This window comes from Callospermophilus lateralis, chromosome 15, assembly GCF_048772815.1.
Source record: "Callospermophilus lateralis isolate mCalLat2 chromosome 15, mCalLat2.hap1, whole genome shotgun sequence".
Classification (NCBI taxonomy): Eukaryota; Metazoa; Chordata; class Mammalia; order Rodentia; family Sciuridae; genus Callospermophilus; species Callospermophilus lateralis.
The window spans coordinates 24,502,957-24,525,185 of record NC_135319.1 but is presented as its reverse complement, the minus strand read 5'-3'; the positions used below and the strand labels follow the sequence as shown (position 1 = coordinate 24,525,185).

The 22,229-nt window shown below is 36.7% G+C and overlaps 1 protein-coding gene across 2 annotated transcripts in view; it reads left to right on the top strand.

Moving 5' to 3' along the window:
* The window catches only part of Prkg1 (protein kinase cGMP-dependent 1), a 1,145,359-nt gene that overhangs the window by 67,741 nt on the left and 1,055,389 nt on the right, over positions 1-22,229 (top strand). Inside the window, exon 1 of one of the 2 annotated variants that reach the window (XM_076834290.1) lies at positions 9,387-9,697. The exons of the other annotated variant lie outside the window; for it this stretch is intronic. Within the exon in view, the coding sequence (XP_076690405.1) occupies positions 9,387-9,697 (311 nt within the window). Of the gene's footprint in view, positions 1-9,386; positions 9,698-22,229 lie in introns of those variants that run through there. 2 annotated transcript variants of the gene reach the window in all.

Below are 22,229 nucleotides of genomic sequence, written 5' to 3'. Positions count from 1 at the left end.
TGATTTTGATCCCAGTGTAATTTTTTCTTGAACATATTCCAAACCTGAGCAAGTCTTGTAACCCACCCTCATTTTAAAGAGAAGAAATGTGATTATGGGTCCATTGGCAATGCTAGTCCTTTTTGTTGGCACCAAATTAGTCAGACGTTCATTAGATTAATGTCATGTCATGGGCTGTGGTCACAGGCTGGGCAAAGTGGTGGTTTTGAGGCAGAAGATACTGGTGGTTGGCCGCACTGTTGGTGAGATCAGGACTGGGTGTTCTTATCCCAGATATTGCTGTGTAAGTAGATACCAGTGAGGAACTTCACAAATGGGGAACATGCTTGTTAGCTTTTAGTAAGTTGTCCAATTTACCTTTGAACAATTAAATATTGTGAATGCTCAAGTTCAACAAACTTGAAGTCTACTTTAAATAAATTGTATGTATTAATTGTTTATTTAGATTATATATAGTAATGTATAAGGTGTATATTTTTAGAGATTCATAATTCAGATTGAAAAATTAAAGATCCTGAGAAGAATACAGAAAGCATTTAGCTCAGTGTCTCCAAAACATTTTTGAATGTGGAGTCCTTATTAATTTCACTTATCACCTTAGTGAGGAACCTTCTATGATTCACAGTTAGAGGAAGCACTGAGCTGTAAGTATATACTTTGATGGTTGAGGACTTTGAATTACAGTCATTAGGATGCTGGCAAAGCTTTACTTTGACCACCAAGTATCACACTAGCTGTTACCATGTGCTTTTTCTGGGTTACTTGTGTTTTCTTTATCAATTATTTAATTCCATTTCCCACAATTAGATATCCTCTATTACAGGATATAAAAATTAGGTAATATGTTAATGATTTACTTTGGAGGTTGACTATTAATTAAATGATTGTATACTTAGAATCCTCAAACACAAAATTACTTCTAAGAAAATATTAATAGAATGAAAAATTGAAAAGCTATTTTCTCAATGCATTTTGAAATATCATTACTGTCTTACTATTTTTTTTTTTTTGCGGGGGAGTAAAATTGTATAGAGGAGCCTTTTAGAAAATATTAAATGAATATAATTTTGGCATATTCTAAAGTTATTGTGCCTTAAAAATGTCTATGGTGTAAGACCAATCATATGATTTCAGGGACTCAAACATGAAAATTTGTAAGGCGTAGGGTGTTACCTGTTATTTTCTATGAGGCAGAGAAAACTTGCTTTTGTTTTTAATCTTTCAAGGACTTCTAAAACTCTGTAATGGGAGGAGACTTGAGCTTGCCTAAAGAGAAAAATGCAATGGTTTCCCTTATTTCTCCAAAGATCTTTGTCAAAGAATTAGAATGCAAAAAATTGGAGAAGAATCCACTTTTGTCTGCCTTACTTTTGATCGGAAGGGTGTGATTCATATTTCATACCTATGGTGTATGGATGTCGGTAGGGCATGTCTAAGCTCATAGATACACACCAAGACAGAGCCAATCTTTTATCACTACGTGGACCTCCATAATAGCAATAATAGTTACACATGGTTTAGAGAACTATTTAGATATTTCCAAGACTTTTAATATAGTTCTCAGTAGTAAACTGAAATGGCCTGAATTGGTCCTACTTATCATTTACTAAGGTGTATGAAGTAGGATTTTCATCTGATCTAGGATTCTATGTGTAATAATAGCAAAAAGACCAAGTGAAAGAATAATATAACTTTAAGAAGGCTATGCTGAGAATCAGGAGACTTGAATTTGAAACTTGCCTTTGCCTTGGGCATGTCATTTAGATTTCAAATTAGAATGTTGAGTTAAATAATCAGCATAGTCCATTCCAAATGAAAATTCTGTAATATCCATTATAAATCAAGAATTAAGGACACCATTTCTTGTCTTTTTTTGGCTGGAGATAGGGAACTGTGAGGTGTCAAATTATGCCACATGTTCCTGTTGGTCTTTTAATTCTCTGTATTTGGCTGTGTCTATGTAAGTGTTTTTTGTGAGCATGCCTGAGAGTAATATAAAGTAACTAAATTAAATAATACCGTAAATGTGGAAATACTGTTGGATTAAGTAGGTTTCAGGCTGACTGTGGAGAGAATGCTGGTTGCTTTCTACTGAGGGAGGGTCTGACCAGTGGAAACTGGAAAGTGAATATAAGTGATTCCCACTGAGTTCTCTATGTTCCTAACAGCAGCAATTACTTTTAACATTCCATGAATAAAGTGTTTTGAAATTCCCTTGTCATTTTTTCCACTTAAAATTGGTAGTCAACAAAGACACTTTTCTAAGGAAGATAGATGGTTAGAAATTTGGCTGTGTTCTATTCTATGGAAAACTTAGATGAATTTTCCATAATAAGTCTCCAAATTAACTCTGATCTTTGAGTGAAAACATTCTTACATAATGAACTAATTCAAGACAGACACTGACTATGCTGCATTTATATCAAAAAAGTACAAAAGTCCCTATTTTATATTTATTTTTATGAAACACTGAAACTATATAAATCATATATATGGCTGTTTTGGAAGACTTTTTGAAAACTTTTATGTGTTAATACATTTGTCTTTTGAATTTCAATCTGAACTGACAATATTTAATAAAGTATTGCTATCAGATCAAGTGCTTATTCTTTGAAAAAAATTTTTAAAAAATCCAATATAGACTAGGAAGGAATTACTGAATCTTCTCTAAACATGTACATTAGGAAAGCTGACTGATGATTTTAAAGCTTATATATGCACCTCATGGACACTGGCCTGGGACATCTATCCTTGTTATCAGGCTTTCATAAACATTAGGCAAAATATCCTGACCCTGGAATGATATCCATTTCTTCTACCAGCCTACTGTTCCATTTGCCTGTCATGAGAAAGGTGGATTGCTGTATTTCTGGCTCATGATGATTGTATAGCAGTCACAGAATTAAATGAATTTGCAGTTAGGTGATAGTTGCTTGCCCATTAAGTTAAGAGATTGACGATCTCTTTGTATTTTCCTACTGTTTTTTTTTTTTTTTTTGCTTGCAATTCCCCCTACACCCCAGTTGCTGACATTCTCACATCAAATTTCTCTCTCATCCAATTCAGTTGTTTTACTGAGAAAATTTTCATTCACCCAAACTTCTATTTTATTGTCTGTTGTGTATCTTCAGTACTGTTCTTACCTTACCGTTTTAAAGGAGTTCACTAGAATAATTTAGTTTAGTTTTTTTTTTTTAAACTTTAAATTTTGGTTAGAAAACATGAAGGAAGAAAATGGCCAAGTTAAGTGCTACCTAAAAATAAAACAAAAAAGAAAAATCATTTACTCCAGAGCTATTCTCCTATAATTCACATGATATTAAATCTGTTTTCAAAAGCAAATTTACTTTTGCAAATGTGTTTGAATGTTTTGTGAAAAATACTAATGCTTACTTAGTAAATGATGTGGATTTAATATAACAGAAGAATCACTGAAATGGAAATGACAAATTGTAATTTATTAATCATATATGGGAGATGTTATGATGTTGCACGCTTTTATGTATTTTTTTGCGCTTAAATGCAGTAAAATAATTTTGTAACTAAGGCATTTTAAATTAAATATTATGCATTTAAAAATATACCATTCATTTAAAAACAGGAAATCTGATATTTTTCTTTTTTGAATACTTTTGTGCAGGGTGCAGTGATGCATGCCTATAATCCCAGTGGCTCAGGAGGCTGAGCCAGGAGGGTTGCAAGTTCAAGGCAAGTCTCAGCAATTTAGCAAGGTCCCAGTGAACTTAGTGAGATCTTGTTTCAGAATAAAAAATAAAAAAACTGCGGATGTGGCTCAGTGGTTAAGCGCCCCTGGGTTCAATCCATAGTACCCAAACAAAAACAAACCTTTTCTTCCTTCAGATCCTAGGAAATGGGCTATTTACAAATGAGTAGAAAGAAGTATTCACTTTTTTTAGACAGTGCATGGATTTTCATGAGGACTAGTTTAGGCTAAGGTTCAGTAATTACTTAACATCATTTTAAGCAGTAGAATATAGGAATTCATTTCAACTAATATTAGGCATGACACTAATTCGGTATTAAATGCTAAGCCCATTAGCAATTACTTACAGTGCACTATTACTTTCCGAGTCTCTGTAGTAAGTTTTTCATCATTAATGATTTTTTTTTCTTTTCTGTGCAGAACTTACTATGTGTAGTAGTATGAATTCAAAAGAGGCCAACCATTAGAATTTTGATTTATATCCATTTAGATATATTCCTTATGACCAAATCTACCTCTCCCAAGCAATCATAAGAATCATCTCTTTCTACAGAATTTAATAGAATACTGGATGGTTAAACCACTGTGCTTAATTCATAGGAAACCAACCGAAGTTTGTTTCTATAAAAACAATAAACTAAAAAGAGAGCCTTGAATCTTTGTCTAATTCATCAAAGTGTAATTAGAGTTCTACTGTCTGACTCATTCCCCTTTACAGTCCAAAGACAATTTCTGTGGTATATTATTATACATTGAAATAGGATAATTGCTTTTCTAAAATATATTCACATAAAATTATGTAGGTAAGTTCATAATGTACCTAAAATCATGGGTGTTATCATTATTGCTCTTTATTGTTAAATTTGAAAGCAAAAGTTGAAAATATTTATAAAAAGAAGAGGCTCAGTAATCCTGAATTAAATAGGATGACCAACTATCTTAGTTTGCTCAGGACTGAGAAGTACTTAGGGTTTTTAGTTTTAAAACTGGGACAATCTCAAGCAATTTTTGTATTAAAACCAGGTCAGTAAGAGGAAAATGGGTACAAGTTGGTTACCCTCAACAAAGATAAAATAGTGGTGGAATGAAGACTGTTTTGGGGAAAGGTATTTTGAAAAACATCTTGTTCTTGCACTTTAGGATTTTCTAAATTTCTCCTCTTTCTACTTTCCCAACTCTAAAGTCAAGCTAGTTAATATTAAGAACCCTTTTATCTCTCTGGATCCAGAACCAAGACAGTAGTAACACTCAGAAGTCCTTCTAAGGCATTGAGGGATAGAGGATTGAGTTCTATATTGAGTTCTATATTGAATGGTCAAGAGTCAAATTAAGTCTTTGCCATTCATTAAGCAGGTGATTTTGTACCTCTGTTTTCTCAAATATAAATAATAATAATGATAATAATAATAATAATAATAATAATAATATCCAATTTGTTGGAATGTACAAACAGTGCCTATTTTGCATTAAAAATGCCAAGAAGTTTGTTAGTTTTATTGTGGTCTTGATTATTATTAGCAACTTGGTCCAAGCCAGTATGTTGTGGCAGTAATAGTAACCTTCATATCTAAAGTCTTAGAAGTACTTGTTTGTTTTAGCAATTTTCTGCAAAGTTTGGCTTCCATCACCTAAAACGTTCAGCTATATTTTTATTTCTTTATTTGTTTTACCTGTTCAAGATATATACATAAAATGGCAAGAGAGTTTCAAACTTAGGACTCTTCTAGGAAATGAAGCCTCAGTTGAATGGACAAGTGGATAGTGAAATTACCAGTGTTCTCTTTAGGTTAATTATGTTGTTAGTGAAGGATGCTAACACACTTCATTTCTTCAAATAACTACTTTATTGAATATCTCATGAAATGATCCTAAGATTCCATTTAGAAAGGCATGGCAATATTTATTCTTAATCATGAGGATTGGTTGTAAAACTTAAGAGCATATTGGAGTTTAATATGCCACGGTTTGGCCTGGCTATCAGCAGACCTTTGCTTCTATTAAAGCTATGGCAAAGGGAGATTGTTAAAAGCAGATTGTGATTTAACTGAGAGATTCCAGAATATGAACTTAGATCTTTCAAAATGGCATTGTTTTAAACATCAAGGTTTCATCCTCGCTTGACAGTGAAGGGAGGAGGAAATCAATCATGTATTACACTCCACTCTACTCCACTCTAGATTTGTGATAGTCACCTCCTAATGAGAAGAAAGTAGATTTGTGTTTGACCTTTGGTTTTGTATTTTAACCAGTTAAATTTACAAATGTTAGAATCATTCAAATGTTTGATCTATAGAAATATGATCCCTTAAAATCTGAAAAACCTGTTAAAACCATGATTGAAAAAAAATGTTGATTTTTAATAATGAAAGAGCCAGGTGCGGTGGTACATGCTTGTATTCCAGTGACTCAGGAGGCTGAGGCAAGAGGATCGTAAATTCAAAGTCAGCTTCAGCAATGACAAGGCACTAAGTGAGAGCAGTCTCTAAATAAACTCAGTGAGACCCTGTCTCTAAATAAAATAAAAAAATAGGGCTGGGGATGTGACTCAGTGGTTGAGTGCCCCTGAGGTGATCCCCAGTACAAAAAATTTTAAAAAAAGAAAGAAAAAAAAAAGCAAGAGAAAAACTGCAAATTCTGAATTTTGTATAATTAGAAAGCTTTTAAGGGAAAATCAAATTGTTTTTCATATTATAGGTGAACATGATATATTGTTCTATATATTCTATATCTTGAACAATATATTCTATATCTTGAACACTTTTTTAAAGTGTAAGTCATTTGTAAGTGTTGCATCTTTTCAGTCATTTAATTTCTTTATTTTTTATGACAGTTCGGATTCTCAGTATTAGATTCATTGTGGAACATATTTTTTTTTAAATTGTAATTCTAATTTATTTATATATGATAGCAGAATGCATTGAAATTCATATTACATATATAGAGCACATTTTTTATATCTCTAGTTGTCTACAAGGAATGAGATGAACATCATTAGGGAACATATTTTGTATCATGAAAATTGTATTTAAAATGACAGTGCAGCATGTATACATCCTATAGTTGTGTATAATTACTCTAAATAGTGAATGTATTTACATGATTCAGTGTTAAAAGCTCACTTTTGATTAAAATCTCTGAATTTTTTTTAATCTTTGGGGTCAAAATGTGTACAAATGAGGATGAATCTTCTCTACTTTGTTCTGCTCACAGACATTAAATAACCTCATTTAAGCCTCAGTGAACTCTGAAAACAAAGCCTTGTTTAGCAATTGATTGATGATGTCCCTTATCAATTGTTCCTAATATATTTTTAGATATAAACTCTTGGCCTCATGGACCCTAATTATAGATCTATAAGAAAATGTCATTTGGTATTAAACATTTTCCCAGGAAGTAAAAAATTCCCACAGGTTAAAATAAGATAAAAATTTGGACTTTTGCCTGGGAGAAGGAAATTGTCACAGAAGCACTTTCAAAATATAGTCAGTTCCAAAAAGTCACAGTACTTCTGCTTAGTTCACTTTTAATTAAGACAACAATAATTCAGAACTATTATTTACTGGTATTTGTAAGGTATTCATTACAAATGAAAATGTTTCGGGAATTATCCACTTTATATATTACATTCTGAAATAAATGCACTTCCAAAATATTTGTGTTGGAAAGCAGACAAATTAAATGTCTTATGTCATCAACACTAAGAGAATTAGATCATAATCTCTGTGGAAGAATGCTTAGGATTGTATATCCTTTGTCATTTACACCTCTAATTACAAACAAGTATACTTAAAATCAAAAACCTTGTTAATATGCCAGTGACTACCGTTTTTTTTCTTTGTTTCTTTCTCTTCTTTTTCCTTCAGATCCAGAATTGCATCTTGAAGGCAAAAGTGAGCAAGTTTGAGCAAGTAATCTTGGCTAACTTTCAATTCTAGTAAATAGTTCTGCATTACAACTCATTTTTAAATTTAAAAATCTAGTTTGTTTTAGTGTTAAAGAATGGACAGATTGAACATTGAGGATGATAAAGTCAATTGAGTGCCCAGGAATAGTAGTTTAAAAGCTTTTATTTAAGAAGCTATAAAATTGGATGAGTTGATGAAGATTTAGGTAAATATTAGGAACTTAGGCAAATATTAGGCAAATACTTTGGGAATTCTAAACGTGGTTCCTATGATGTTGGAAGAATAACCCTTGGACAGAACGGATGCGATCTAACTATCATCATTTTAGAAAGTATTGAGTGGGTAGGGAAGGAGGTATGAGTAGGAGAGAGGTAGATTCACGAATATATACTAGTATATATATACTGGTATATATAACTGGAATATATACTGGTACACTGTACAGTATCCTGTAGACCCTGTAATTACCCCTCCTTTTTACTATTTTCCGTCTTCTTCAAAGTTGTGTCAAAATTCCTACCTTGTCATCCAAGTGGAAAGAAAGATTTCTAACAGCCTGGTTGTTACCGCGGCAATATTTTAAAAGATATGATTCAGTTTCAGGATGTACTTTTTGGAACTTGAAAATGATTTTATGCCACTACCCATTCTCGACCCAAACCAGCAAATGGAAGAATCCGGGGGGGGGGGGTCCATCAGTGAACTCCCCTGTAGACACTGTCTCAAGAGGATGGGATAAAGGAGAGGCTGAGTAGTCTTCTAGGGCCCAAATCCGTTTTGGCCTTTGCACTAAGAAGAGTTCATTGAACTGAGTTCCGAAGGTGAAGAAAGGAGAAAATTAGCAGGCATAGTAGCAATGCCTGTGGGATGGAGATGAGGGGTTCGGAACCTTTCCTCCACCCTCTTCCCCAGAGGATGTAAGGGGGAATCTCTCCCAGGCATCGCTCTCATATCCTAAGAGGCAAGTTTCTCTGCAAGCCTTAGCCACCTGTGTGAGGAGCTCCCCGTGGGAAAGGTGGCGTGATAGAGGGAGAGCTCGGAGTCACATCACTCTGGAGCTTTTCTTTGGGAGGCTGAGGGTCAAAACACCTCGGAGAACTCCGAGCTTGAGCTGGTAGGATGCGTAGTTCACCCCGCCCTCCAGGGTGGTCAGGATCCTAGTCTAGGATCCACCAGCCGGGTACGCTCTGGAACCCTCTGACGCCTCCCCAGTTTGCTCCGGTCCTTCTGTCCTCTCCCTCCTACCTCTCCACCCGCAAAGTGATGCTCCCGCCTCGCTCCGCCTGCACACCCCCTAGCGCGCCCCAAAGCTTTATCAAGCTCCCTACACACGCCGCCGCTGGCTTCCTTTGGCGCCCGGCACTAGTGACCCGGGATCATGAGCGGCTGCCTCTAGAGGCCCCCATTTAAGTCCCCTCCTCCCACTCCCGGGCCACCGCGCCTCCAGAGCTTTTCTCCCCCACGCTACAGCGCCCACCGCGTTTCAGGTTGAATCCCAGGTTGGACCTGCTGTCTTGCTCATCTCCACACTGAGCCTCTTGGTAAGCCCAGAGAAGTGGAATCTGCACACAGAAACTCTCGGTGGCTGGAGCCGGCGGACTGGGCATGCTCAGAAGCCAGGGTTGGCTTTGGTCTCAACTAGGAAGCTTTTGCTCTCGGGAGGCAGCGGCGACTTTGGGGAAAGTTGATCAGAGAGGGGAGGAAGCCCCAAGACGCGGAGCAGCGGCAGGAAGGAGCCCCCGGCAGCCCGGAGGAGTATGGGCACCCTACGGGATTTACAGTATGCGCTCCAGGAGAAGATCGAGGAGCTGAGGCAGCGGGATGCTCTCATCGACGAGCTGGAGCTGGAGTTGGATCAGAAGGACGAACTGATCCAGAAGCTGCAGAACGAGCTGGATAAGTACCGCTCGGTGATCCGACCGGCCACCCAGCAGGCGCAGAAGCAGAGCGCTAACACCTTGCAGGGTGAGCCGCGCACCAAGCGACAGGCGATTTCCGCGGAGCCCACCGCCTTCGACATCCAGGATCTCAGCCATGTGACCCTGCCCTTCTACCCCAAGAGCCCACAGTAAGCAGGGGTTACGCGCCGGGTCCATGTGGCACCCTGGCGGTGGGGAGCTGCGGGTCTCTGTATTGTCTGTCAGCCCCCGCCCCTCCCGCTTGCCTTGTCTGTCCTCATCCTCAGAAATGTTTCATTTTCACGGGCACTTCTTGCGGGGTTGTGCACGTTTCTCAAAGCCAGACTCACTGCACATACGTTGCCTTCATGCCTTTGTCAAATGCCAAGGTATTTTAAAAATATACACTGATATGCCACCTACTGTATCTAGAGTTTGAACGCGCCCCAGGTGTGTGTCCCACCATGTATGTGAGTGAGGAATAAAACCCCCCATTCCCCAAAGCCCTGGCAAACCTGCCCAGCCGGAAAATCCTAAATGCAGGCTCATCAGACTTGAAATGAAATGCGTCTGATATCACCCTTACTTTCCGTGCTCTCGTAGCTCTCCTGGATTTCTCTACATGCTAGTACTTCACGCTGGTACCCTTCAAACTTGATGTTCTATCATCCCCAAAGTGCAAAAATACGTAAATATGCATATAAAAGGGAAGAATTTTTGATTTCCTGAATTGGATGACATTTACAATCCATAAATGGAAGACTAGTCTGTTGATTCTTTAAAAAATGTTCTGTTTTATAACATCTGAGGGGGAATATTGCTTATTTTCCTGAAGGAATTTTAATGATTACTAATGAACAGATCCATCTCCCAAGAGGGTTGTATGTTTCCAGGGTCCAATACAGATAAGTGCACTTACCTTTATTTACAGTGTGGACACATACTCTCACTTACTCCTGGCTTCTAATGAAACCACTCTAGTATTGTTCTAGCATTTTAGAGAACCCTGTACTTCTAATGCCAGTGGGCTTCATAACTTGGATGAGAAAATTCAATGAAACTTGTTACACAACACTCAACTCAGAGTGCATTTAGAAAACAAGCAGCAAGAGCATGAGATAAACTGAGAATGAGTAAGAGCACCAAAATAAATTGTATTTTAATTGATAGATAATGACATAATTGATAAAACAAAGGATTTTGCTGCTCTACTCTTAACTACATCACATTGGCTGGATGACATGTGTTACGTAATAATAATATAAGGTCTCTTGGAACCCTTTACTTCATAAACATAAGAATTAATATAAGGAGAAAGAGTGAATACTTTATTATCTCCATTTTATGTATTGGATGGGGGTGGGTCAAGAGTAGGTACTGATCATACTTTTGGAAACTTTAGAGTTGTACCTATCTTGGTTCCCATGGAACATTTGCAATTCTTCACATAGTTTTAGCTTAAGGAGGAGTTTGTATTCTGTGAAGGATTGGAGAATAAACCATAAGGATAAATATTTCTGAGATTCTAAGCTTACTAAGTTGCAATAATAGTTCAGTAGAGTTAGACCTGTCTTAGAAACCTGAGTGATCTGACTTCACTGCAACTTTCTCTGGTAAATTATTTTGCAGTCCCGACATGCTTTCCTGTTTTAGCTAATGAGGTACATGGCCATCTCTCCTGGGCCAGGTTTTGCATAATGAAAATATAACTCAAAGACAGGTCTTTGCATCTTTAAGCATTCTATAGCATCTCATTTTAGTATCTGCAAGACTTTGGAGTAGCATAGAGCAAGCTCTGCTTTTAAAGAAATACCATTTTAATAGGTTTTATAATGAAGCATGATCAAGCTAGCTGATAACTCCAGTTAAACATTCTATCAGAGAAGATCTAATGAAATGTAGGCAGCAGGGAATGAACTGTAGAATGTGGTAAGTTTTAGAATCCTCTTAGTGCTTGACATGTAGAATAACTAGATTTTTTTTTTCCAAGTCTGGTAGAAAATGAAATTACTGTAGCAAGTAATTCATAAAATTCCATTATAATAAACATTTTATCTTTTGAACAATGCTGTGCATTCTGATATTTATTTAATAACTTGCTCTTTAAAGAACTCAGTTGGTAAGGTATTGCCATGGTGGTTTTTGTGATTCTTGAAGGATTATATTGAAGAAAATGATAGAATGTCTTCCAAGCTTAAATAATTTTGGAAAAACATCTGTTCTTTTTTCACACTTACATAAAGAAAATGAGAATAAAATTGGCTTGAGTGGTTGAGTGTACCTTTCTTAGGGAAAAAAAGAAACATATTGTATGCAAAATGACTATTATCTTTCACTATTGGAACAATTGTAGAAAATAGCTCCACAGGGAATTCAGAAAACTTGCCAATCTGAGGAAGACTAGTTTGCATTTCAATTTATTCCATTTGAATAATTTGATCATATAGACTTATTGGCAACAAGTGTTATGTCTTTATATTTAATCTGTAGTGAAACTTATATTTGGTTATCTTTCTTAAAATTGTATATAGGTTATTGTGAGTTCTAATTAAAACAAAACCATCCAAATGGGCTAAAATTGATTTTAACTTCATGCTCATATTGGTTTTTGGTTGTCCTTTTAGAGGTAGGTAACTGCCCAGCTGATGTTCCATTCAATTATCCAATGTATGCAAATACATTTGTTTAGTGTTTGCTTACTGAAGTTGTCTTTTGAGGATTATAATGTTTTAAAAAGATTCTTGTCTTCTTAGTGATTTTTGGTCATTTGAAAAGTAGTATATATCTGTAACTTCATAACTTTAATCTTCTTAACATTCAAGAGTCTTGATTTGGAATTTTCCCTTTAAAGTAGGGATTGGAAAGAAGGCTCTGTCATATTTAGCACAGAGCCAGGGCACTCCTGCTGCATTTGAGAGCTGGTGGAGTGTTTCTGTGTATCTCTTTCACAACCTCTATAGATAAAACCCTTAACCCCTTCTTAGGTTATGAATGTGGAGCAAAGAACTGATGGAGAAAGTTGGAATCTATACTCCATTGCCACCAAATAGCTACTTGAGAATGTAAGCTACTAGATTTCATATTGTTAAATAAACCAAATCAATTAAACCCTTAAAAATTGAAAAAATAACAACAAAACTCAACCATCCATTCTATTAGATCAGATAACTGGTTGTTTCTTACCCACTTCTAAAGCAATTTTATTTCATGACATTTGAGTCCTGAAAAATGAACCCTGGACTAGATTAGTATCTGATATATTTGTTCAAAATCCTTTACCTGTTGAGAGTGTTCCCAAATCTTTTTCATTTTGCTGTCATAGACTTCCATGTAATTTCAGCGGGACTGTATAGACTTGTGTTCCTATCATAACTTGTTAACATCTCTGGATTTTTGTAAAGCTCTTTCCTTTCACCCCAGAGGTAGCTGTATTTCAGAGCATGATGGCATGTTTTGTCCTGTTTTACTTTGTAATTATAAAGTACATGGGAAGAATGGAGGATGAAAAAATATATTTTTTATTTTTGAGGCATTAATTTTTAAAACAATCTTATCTGATATTCTAAACTTTGACACTAATATATGTCAAGAGAAATAAATCTTCCTCGAGGTTACGTCTTCAATTCTCTAGGAAGTCAAGAGAATTTTAGAATTCTAGTACAATTGTAGATGGGATAATATTAAAACCTAAATTTCTTTAAAGGTAGGAATTAAATTCCAAATATTCCCTACAGATCAGTTAAATATTTTTATGGACATCTGCCATATAAAAATATTGCAAGGATTAGAGATGAGAGATACATACCATCCTGCCATTGAGGGGTTAGCAAGGTGTTAACAAGACTGTACAAGTAAATATTTTAGAAAATTGAATAAGGAAGTTGCAGGGGAGATAACTAAGACAGTTGGCAAAATATGTAGATCCATTAAATTCTGTGCTATCTGAAACTCTTGTAGAGGTTCAAGTTTTTAAAGAAGTATTTGAAAATGGCCTTGATGTAGGCACTTGCTAATGAGATGAGGCAGGTTGGGGAGGAGGTGTGGTTTCGGGGAGATAATAGTTTTAAGCCATAGCAAGGAAATGGCATATTTAGGCAATGACAGAAACTAATAGCTATAGTAGAACAACATAAAAGGAATTGAGAAATCGCAAGTTTAGGCCAGAGAGAAGGAGAAATTTGGTTTCTATAATTTTATAAAGTAGATAAAAGGGCATTTCTGCTTGTTTTTAGAGTAATCACAAATCATTTGTGTGTATGATTTGTACCAGAACTGATTGTTATCCACAAGTAAGCTCTGAATCTCAGAATCCCATCAGCACAGTACTGATAATAGTCATATAACTATAGTAACTAGGTAAGAATATTTAATTTAAGCAAGCAGCAGATGATTAGAACCTTTAAAGAAACTAAGTTTCACTCTTAAAGAAACCACATTCCTTTTTCCACTCACTTCAGAATGTTCCCATTAAAAATCATCTAATTATGTGCCACAAACTAGCACTGTGGATTCCTCACATACCTAGGCAAACTGGACATGGATGAGAATTGAACCTGAAGTTGGGTTTTGAGATTGATCTTTCCTGTTTTTGTGGAGGAGTTAAATTCTGACCTAATGTTATTATAATACCTTCCAATTTAAGTTTGATCATTAATTTGACATTACAGTCTGTGCAGTGAAATTGAAGTCACAGAAATTTTTATAATAATGTACGATACCAGGTTGCTAAAATCCTATTTGGGTGTTTTGAAGCAGTCAGGTTGTGTGACCCTAAAACGGGGTTTATAATGAAAATACTGACAAGCCCTTAAATAGAGTAGCTCTAAAGACTGCCTGAGAATATAAATGACCAGCCTCTCTGCACTACTGGGCCACATTTCCAAGCTCCTGCTACTTGTTATTTCACTAAAGAGTTGGGTTTAGATTCCTAACGGGAATGGGTGGAAGACAGGCCGATGTTCCTATTGTTGCTGTTTGCAGGTTATAAGGCATATGGACACATTTTTTTTTCCCTCTGTCTGCCTAGCAATGGAGGGTCTCCATGGTATCCTAGCAACCATATTCGAACACCAGGCTGCTGCTCTTTCTGCCATCTCTACCATAGGTGCTGCTACCCATCCCAAGGAACTGGGCCTATTGCTAGCATTCCAGACCCTCTGACTTAAACCTTCTGAGCTCGGAGAATGCAAGACAATGTGACAAATAAGCACATGCTGAAAGCAGCATTTACCAGCATGCTCAACAGCTTATTATGCAATCACATCTGTGGCATTTCGAATCCTAATCTGAATTGTTGAGCTGGTGGTGTTTGCCACCCCTGCTCTGACAGGCCCTCTCTGCTTCCCCCTCTACTTCCTCACACCCAGCCTTCTGACACCAGTCTCATTCCCTCTCACCATCTCCTGTAATGACTGCGTTCCTCACCATCTCCTCAAGATTTATTTTCTGAGAAGTTAAGTATGTGCAGCCTGTTTGAACTCTCTAAGTATAATTTTGTTTGTAAGAGCGGAGGAATGTTCTCTCTCCAAAACTGTCATGTAAATATAAACAATACCACAAAAGCTGCAGCTACACAAAGCAGATGTTTAGTGCAAGGTGGGACTAATAGTACACTCCCCAAAGTGTCTAGTTTCTGAATGTATTTTATAATAATAGTTATTAATATGAAAAAAGCAGGGGAGTAACTTGGGAAGAAGAGATGTGTGTGTTTGGGGGGGTACAGGAAAGGGCAAAACAAGGTGACTGTTGTTAAAGCTTTTTTGCCATATTTGCAAGGAATTTGGAAAGCAGTGATGGGCTCTGTAAGTGAGTAAATATGCCCCCAAACTGGAACAGAATTTGTAAGTACTCTATGGATAAAGGCAGCTATTGGAGTATATTGAAAGTTTGCCTTCTTGGGGAGCCATACTGAGTTACTTGCAGAAAATCATGAGGATGTTTCCCTTTAGATCCATACTTGTTTCAAAAGCTTTACATGGTCCCTTGGAAATATCTCTTAATCTGACATCAGCAAGAACTTGGTGGTATTTGTGCAGTGCATGTTTCAGAGGAATGGAATAAAGGCACTAAGTCAGCATACCATTGTTCTGAATTAGTGGCTCAAAAATCGCAGTGTCCTTCATCATCGTAATGGTTAACATTTATGAAGTGCATGTGCTGTGCCATGCACTTGCACTGCTCAGGTGCCTAACATGGATCATCTCTTTCAACTCTTTTATCTTCTCAGTGAGAAAGATTCCAGATTATCGCCATTTTATAGAAAAGGAACAAAATACTGAGGCTCAGAGAAGCCAAGCAGCTTGCCCAAGGTGCATACTTTTACAAGGCTGAACCTGAACTTGAACTCCAGAGCTTTTCTCCTTAACCACTATGCTTACCTGCTTCCCCAAAGGTGTGAGGATTAGACAATTTCAGGAAATAACATCTAGAATAACATTTAGGCTGTTCTAAGGGGATTATCTTTTCACTCAGAATTAAATAGAAAGCAGAAGAATTTGGGGAGGAGTAGAAGGAATTAGATAGAACTTTGGTTCCCGGACATGTTTACACGTTAGGATCACCTGATGGATTTGTAAAAATATTAATTGCCTATGTTTTACCCCAGACCAATTAAAATCAGAATTTCTGGGAGTGAAAGCTAGGCATCAGCATCACTTAAAGATTCCTAAGGTTACACCAATGTACAACAAAATTTCAGAACCATTCTGATAGGAAGATGACAGGGTGTGTGTGTATGTTGGTATATTTGTGTGTGGTATTAAGCAAAAGACCAGGGCAAATTTCTCATCCAAAGAGATGAATGTCTCTTGTTGATTAAAACCTTTGAGCACTGGGGGCTTGCACACAGTAGTGGATTCTTTGCCAAATTACAGGTGTACATATTTAGTGTTTTATTATTCTCCCAAGTAAGTTATCATTACCTAGCCTTATTCATTCTCAACCCTAGCTACATATTAGAATCACCTAGGGAGCTTTAAAAATTATCTTTGCTGGGGTACCACCTCCAGAGACTCTGATTCCATTGTTCTGGGGTGGACTTGAGGTATAGGTATATTATTTTAGCTCCTGAGGTGATTCTAATATGCATTCAAGGTTGAGCACTTCAGTGTTAGCCCATTCAACTTTGGTTGCTAATGGTTACTGGAATCCCAGTCTTTGGTCTTCAAGGAAGCACCTTCCTTGGTCCCTTTTGGCCATCCCAAATCCCTGACTTGCAGTGGAACTGGGCAGATCCGGCGGCGCTGTGATTCGCACAGCATCCGAACCTGTCAGTTTCATGTGATTTCTGGAGTTTTACCTGCTCCAGTCCCAGGACACACTGAAGTGGCAGCAGCTCTGTTCAATCAGGAAGTGTGTTTCCCCTTTCCTGCCAGCCACGAGTCCTGGCCACAGTTCAAATATGACACACTTTAGGATCAGCCATCATTGCAAGTTTGTTTTCCACTCTTACTAGGACAGCTGCCTTGTTAGCCACTAACACTGTTTCCTTGGGTCCCAGCTGCTGCTGGGCATTGTGACGTTGACGAAGGCGAAACTGATGAGAGCCTCTTGGAAGAGCAGTACTGGGCTTGTAGCGCCTCTCCTTCTGGTATGTGATGCCTCTGCAGCCAGCTACAATTTTTTTCCCCCTACAGATATTTTATCCTTTTAAGGCAAACAGCTTGAGCTCAGGCTGAGGAGTACTTTCCAAGGAGGTTTCAGAGAAAGCAGAGCAAGCACATCAACCTCTCAGCCCCCTATCCAGATGGTTTTGTTTGAGTGCACAGATTTGGGCATTGCTAGCAGGTGAGAGGTCTGAGATGATACCTGCAGTAAGGGGCCTTGGGTGTCTCTGTGAGGAAGGCTCTTGGGGGAGATAAGATGCCCTAGCTCCAGTGGTCAGACCTCACTGCTGCCCCTGTAGCCAGCTGTGTGTCTCCTTCTTGCCTTCTTCCCCCTTACATCATTGTGAACTCTCAAGGTGTTCCTAATGGTCTTTGATAGGAGCCTATTTACATTTGTAATTTAATCATTATCTTCTCAGGTGAGGATCAGCCAACATAGCACTTTAAGGAAGTAATGAAAATTAGCTAATATAATTGCAAATATTTTTTTTTTTTTTTGGTAAAAATCATCTTCTTAGAGTCAGCAAGGAGGAACCTACTAGTCTCTTTCTTCCTCCCTCTAAAATATGAAAATGTATTCAGCTGGCAGATAGCATGTTAAAGCAGAAGAGATGTAATAAAGCTGCCCAGGGATTAGGGACATTAATTACACAGGGAAGTTAATCATAAGGGAAGTAAACACTTCCATGTGAATAGTGCATTTAGTTATTGGACTTAAGGGGGAGGGATAAGAGGAATTAGCAACAATAAAGAAACATGACCCAAAGCATGTGTTCACTAAGTATGCATTATCAGTTAGGATCAGAATGGTGGGCAAAACTGGAGGTAGGATCCTGGGAAAATATTTCTTTGGGTTCATTTATCCTAAGACAGGAAAGAATGGTAGTTAGTACAGAAAAAAAAAAAAAGTCAGTGACAATTTAGTGTCAACATATAATACTTTTGCCTGCATCAAAAATACAATGATGTTAATTACTTTTGTCTGTCTAAAGATCATAAATGCAAATTAAACTTCATCAGATTTGCTGTAAATCAGATGTAATTGCATTAATTTCTGTATAAAGGTGGAAAATGCCCAGCCAAAGCACAAGTAAATAGCTTAAATTATTTTTCCAGGATTATGTTTCCAAGACAGATCTCCTGATGTTATTGACCTTCTAATGAGCTGTGTCATTTTTCTCACTTCTAGACCATACCTGCTCTTTAGAGTAGCACTGTACTTCTTTGAACATGAAGTAATTATAGTATGATCCAGTCAGTTTCATTTGGTTAATTGTGTTGAATGTCAGTGATGCACCCTAATTAAGTAAAAATAATTTTGCTGTTTCATGAAACAATTGTATTATAGTAATATCAAGATTTCACTAGATCTAGGCCATAATGAGATAATGTGAAGGAAAAGCATCCTTTTTTTAAAAAAAAAAAACTCTACATCATCCTAATGCTCCAGCTTTATCAATAAATTATGGTTTCGACAGTGCTTCTAAGTCTGGACTAAGGGGAAAGAAAAAAGGATTTCCATGACAAGAGAGAAAAATTGGAATTCTTGAGTTCTGCCCCTCTGGAGCTGTTGTTATGGATGGACTGTGGGATGGATCAGTCATTCTCTATTGCACCTGCAGGTGGCTGGCAAGCGAGCTGTAAAGGAAGCACAACACAACACTGCCACCTTCAGAAGTCATACTTTGCCTAAACCATGGGTGTCTGAGTCACACATGTTTTTATTTTATGGTGAGAAAGAGAAGATGGCCTTAGATTAGACTTGTGCTGGTTGACAGGGTGTTACCACATCTTTACACAGAGGAATATTAAGCGTCTGAAAGTGACAGGTACCATTTTGCTAAGCCCTGGCAGCTCACTTTGTCAGCGGGAGGAGAAAAATAAGCAAATATGAAGAGGAATAAACCCTAAGTTGCACAGAGCATGCACAGTGGAGCATGGAACTTACTGCGAATGTGAATCATGGTCTTCATTCTAGGTAACTACTGCCCTCTTATTTTGGAACTGTCTGGATATCAAAGCTTATAAAAGTAAGCACAGAGATACTTAGATGAGTAAGAATAGTTTTTTTTTTTTCTTTTTTTTTTTTTTTTGGTGTGGAAGATACACTCATCATAGTCCCTCTTTATTTTGAGCAAATGAATTGTATTTAATAGAATTTTCCAGCTCTGCACTGTTAAGAGACATCCCCCCACACCCTGCCAGAGTGTATGGTACAGTGAAAAATGAGAAAAAAAAAGTTCAAAGTTTCTAGTCATTCACTTAATACCTGGCTTTATAGAAGTCGAGTGTTGAATTCCAGCATACATTTGTATGAGCAATGTTTCTTGTTATAGATCTGAAGAGCTTTAGAAATATTGTGAAAGAAACTATGCTATGACTTTTTTTAAAAAAAACAGTTGTAGCCTTGATCAGGAAATATTCATTTTTCTTGTCCTCAAATATCACTTCAGTTTTTTTGTTGTTCATCATAGAAGGAAACTAGGGCATAAAAAGTATAATTTGTCTGATTCTGTCTTCCAGATGTTTTAGCATGTCTTAGTAGGACACCTCTCTTCTCATATAGGAAAAAAAAGAAATGAAGAACAACTAAAGGATTCCTTGTTCACGCAGCACTGGCATGGGTAAAACTGAATGGATGTAATTCTGAAACAAGCTCACTGTGAATGGATCATCTTATTAACTACTGGCCACCAGTTTATGGATTTCATGAGTTCATCCAGTCTTTGCCTTTTTGTTGCTTTGATTAGCCACTAACATGTTTATTTTCCCCTCTTTTTTGACTTTTGGTGGGAAAAGTCTGGCTTAAAAATGTTTCTTTTTTTTTGCTGGACAATTGCCGAAAGAGTATAATTCATGCTCTTTGAAATAAAAGTAATTAAAGCAAAAACTTCCAGAAATGGAGAACTGAAGCACTTACAAGAATCAAATATGTGTGTTTGGGTACTTTTTTACATATTTATGAATAACTATAAGAAATGATTTCAAAAAATTCTGATATTTGAGGATTATTCTATTATTTACTTCAAAAGTTGTATTCCATCTATAACATAATTATGATCGTTTGAAGCAATCCAGGATAACCCTTCTATATCCCAATGAATGAAAAATTGAAAGAACTAATATGGGAATATTTCAGTGAAAATATCGTGAAGGTGTGCAGAGAGGTGAATAAAACTGAATATTGTAGAACCTTCCTTCTAAATTATAAAACGAAGATACCACTTATCATAGAGGAGGCTATTCTTTTCAGCTGACCCTTTCTCTTCTGTGGCTTGTCTTGTCTTTGGATGCCATCGCTGAAGTCCTGCACCATGTAAATCATCTATCATAGTGCAGAGGTGCTCCATCTTCTGGATTCCTAAGGGTTACTGTCAAGGTGATGGATGGAAAATGACTCAAGTATACATTTATTTGTCTTGGCAAGAGTGGGATTCTCTGCTAGGTGGACTTAGAGGCTATTAAATAACATCTAGGTGAACTCTTGCTAGTGAGTTTTTAAATCATTGATGACAGGTTCTCTCTCCCTTCCTTCTTGACTCCCATTAATTGTCCAATCCACTGCTTTATCATCACTAATGGGAAGAACCTGTTAAACATTCTTTTGTTAAACTAGGCTCTTTGTTTCCTGTTTATCTTTTTTTTTCTTTTCTGAACAAAAATATAATTTCTCATTTCTTTAGAGAAATTCTTTGTAAAGTTAAAGCAGTAAGAGTTATTTTGTAGCCTTGTTTTACTGGTCTATTATTTATGGTGATAATTACTAAAGCTATTTGTCTTGGTCTATGACATACAAGCTATATCGTTTAAAACTGTAGTAATCTGGTGCTATTATGATCCCCCTTTTTCTCAGATGGATAAAATGAGGTACAAAGAAGTTAAACAATTTGCCCAAATTAAAACAGTAGACTGAAATGTTCAAATGCAGATCTTTGTGAACCTTGAACTCATGTTCATTCTCTTTTATCCTATGTTGTTTAGATATTTGTTGCAAAATGCACTTTTAAGCAGAAATCCTATTTTACATTTCCTTTTTTTTTCTTTTATATAATTCTTCAGAAAATTTTCACATACCATCTACCTATGTACCCATGCTAGCCATGGGGATATTTTCTTTTAGTCCAATAGTTATTCTTACAATAATACTGTATGTCTGCTATATTCAAATTGTTATCCAATACAACTACTCATTCCTAAAGCATTTTATTGCTGTTTCATACATAGAAAGTTTTTTCCATCTTGTGCTTGTGGTTTTTTTTTAATTTAAAACTTTTAAGTAACCTCTATTTGTATTGAATCAAATTCCCATTTTATAGAAACAGCCCCTCATTTTGTCAGTAGCTCATTTTCTTACTTATTTCCCCCTAATATTAGCATCTTTATTGGATGTTATTAGAAAGTTTTTCAAATATCTCCTGATTCTTCATTCTATAATAAAAGTTTCTGTAGATTGGTTTACATCTGTTTATTTGTACAATCGTTTACCAAATATTTATTAAGGAGCTACTTACTGTAGGGCAATGTTATAGTAAATGTTTCTTCTCATCCACGAATAATTTTTCATTCCTAGAAATTAGCAACATGGGAGATATTGCCTTTTCTGAAGCACTTCCCACACACGTGTTGGGCCCAGTACACCTGGCCTGGGCTCACGTTCCCAGATCCTGGTGTTTTGAGTTTGTAGTGGTGTGTGCTTTTCTTTCAGTGTGTCCATTGGGTTTAAATTTCTATACTTTAATCATTATTTAGTTAACATCTACTTCTCCTAGAAGATGGTAAATTCCATAAAAACAAGGCCAATGTTACCGTTGCTCCATGCTATATCCTTGGAGCCTGGAACACAGCTGGTGTACAGCAAATTCTTTGTCAAGATGAAGCCTCTTCAGGTTCCTGTTCCTATGATATTTCATCCTTTAGATTTAAAATTTTGTATGTAGGAAATTTATGTCACTGGGTTCCATAGAGCTTATAGGCATACTTGGTTTGACCAGAAAAGTTTTTTTGCAATTATATTTTATTACCCTGGGTGGGGGGGACTTGTGAATTTCCAGTGTCCCCAGTTTCATCCTAGTCCCCACCACTCCATACCCTCTTCATC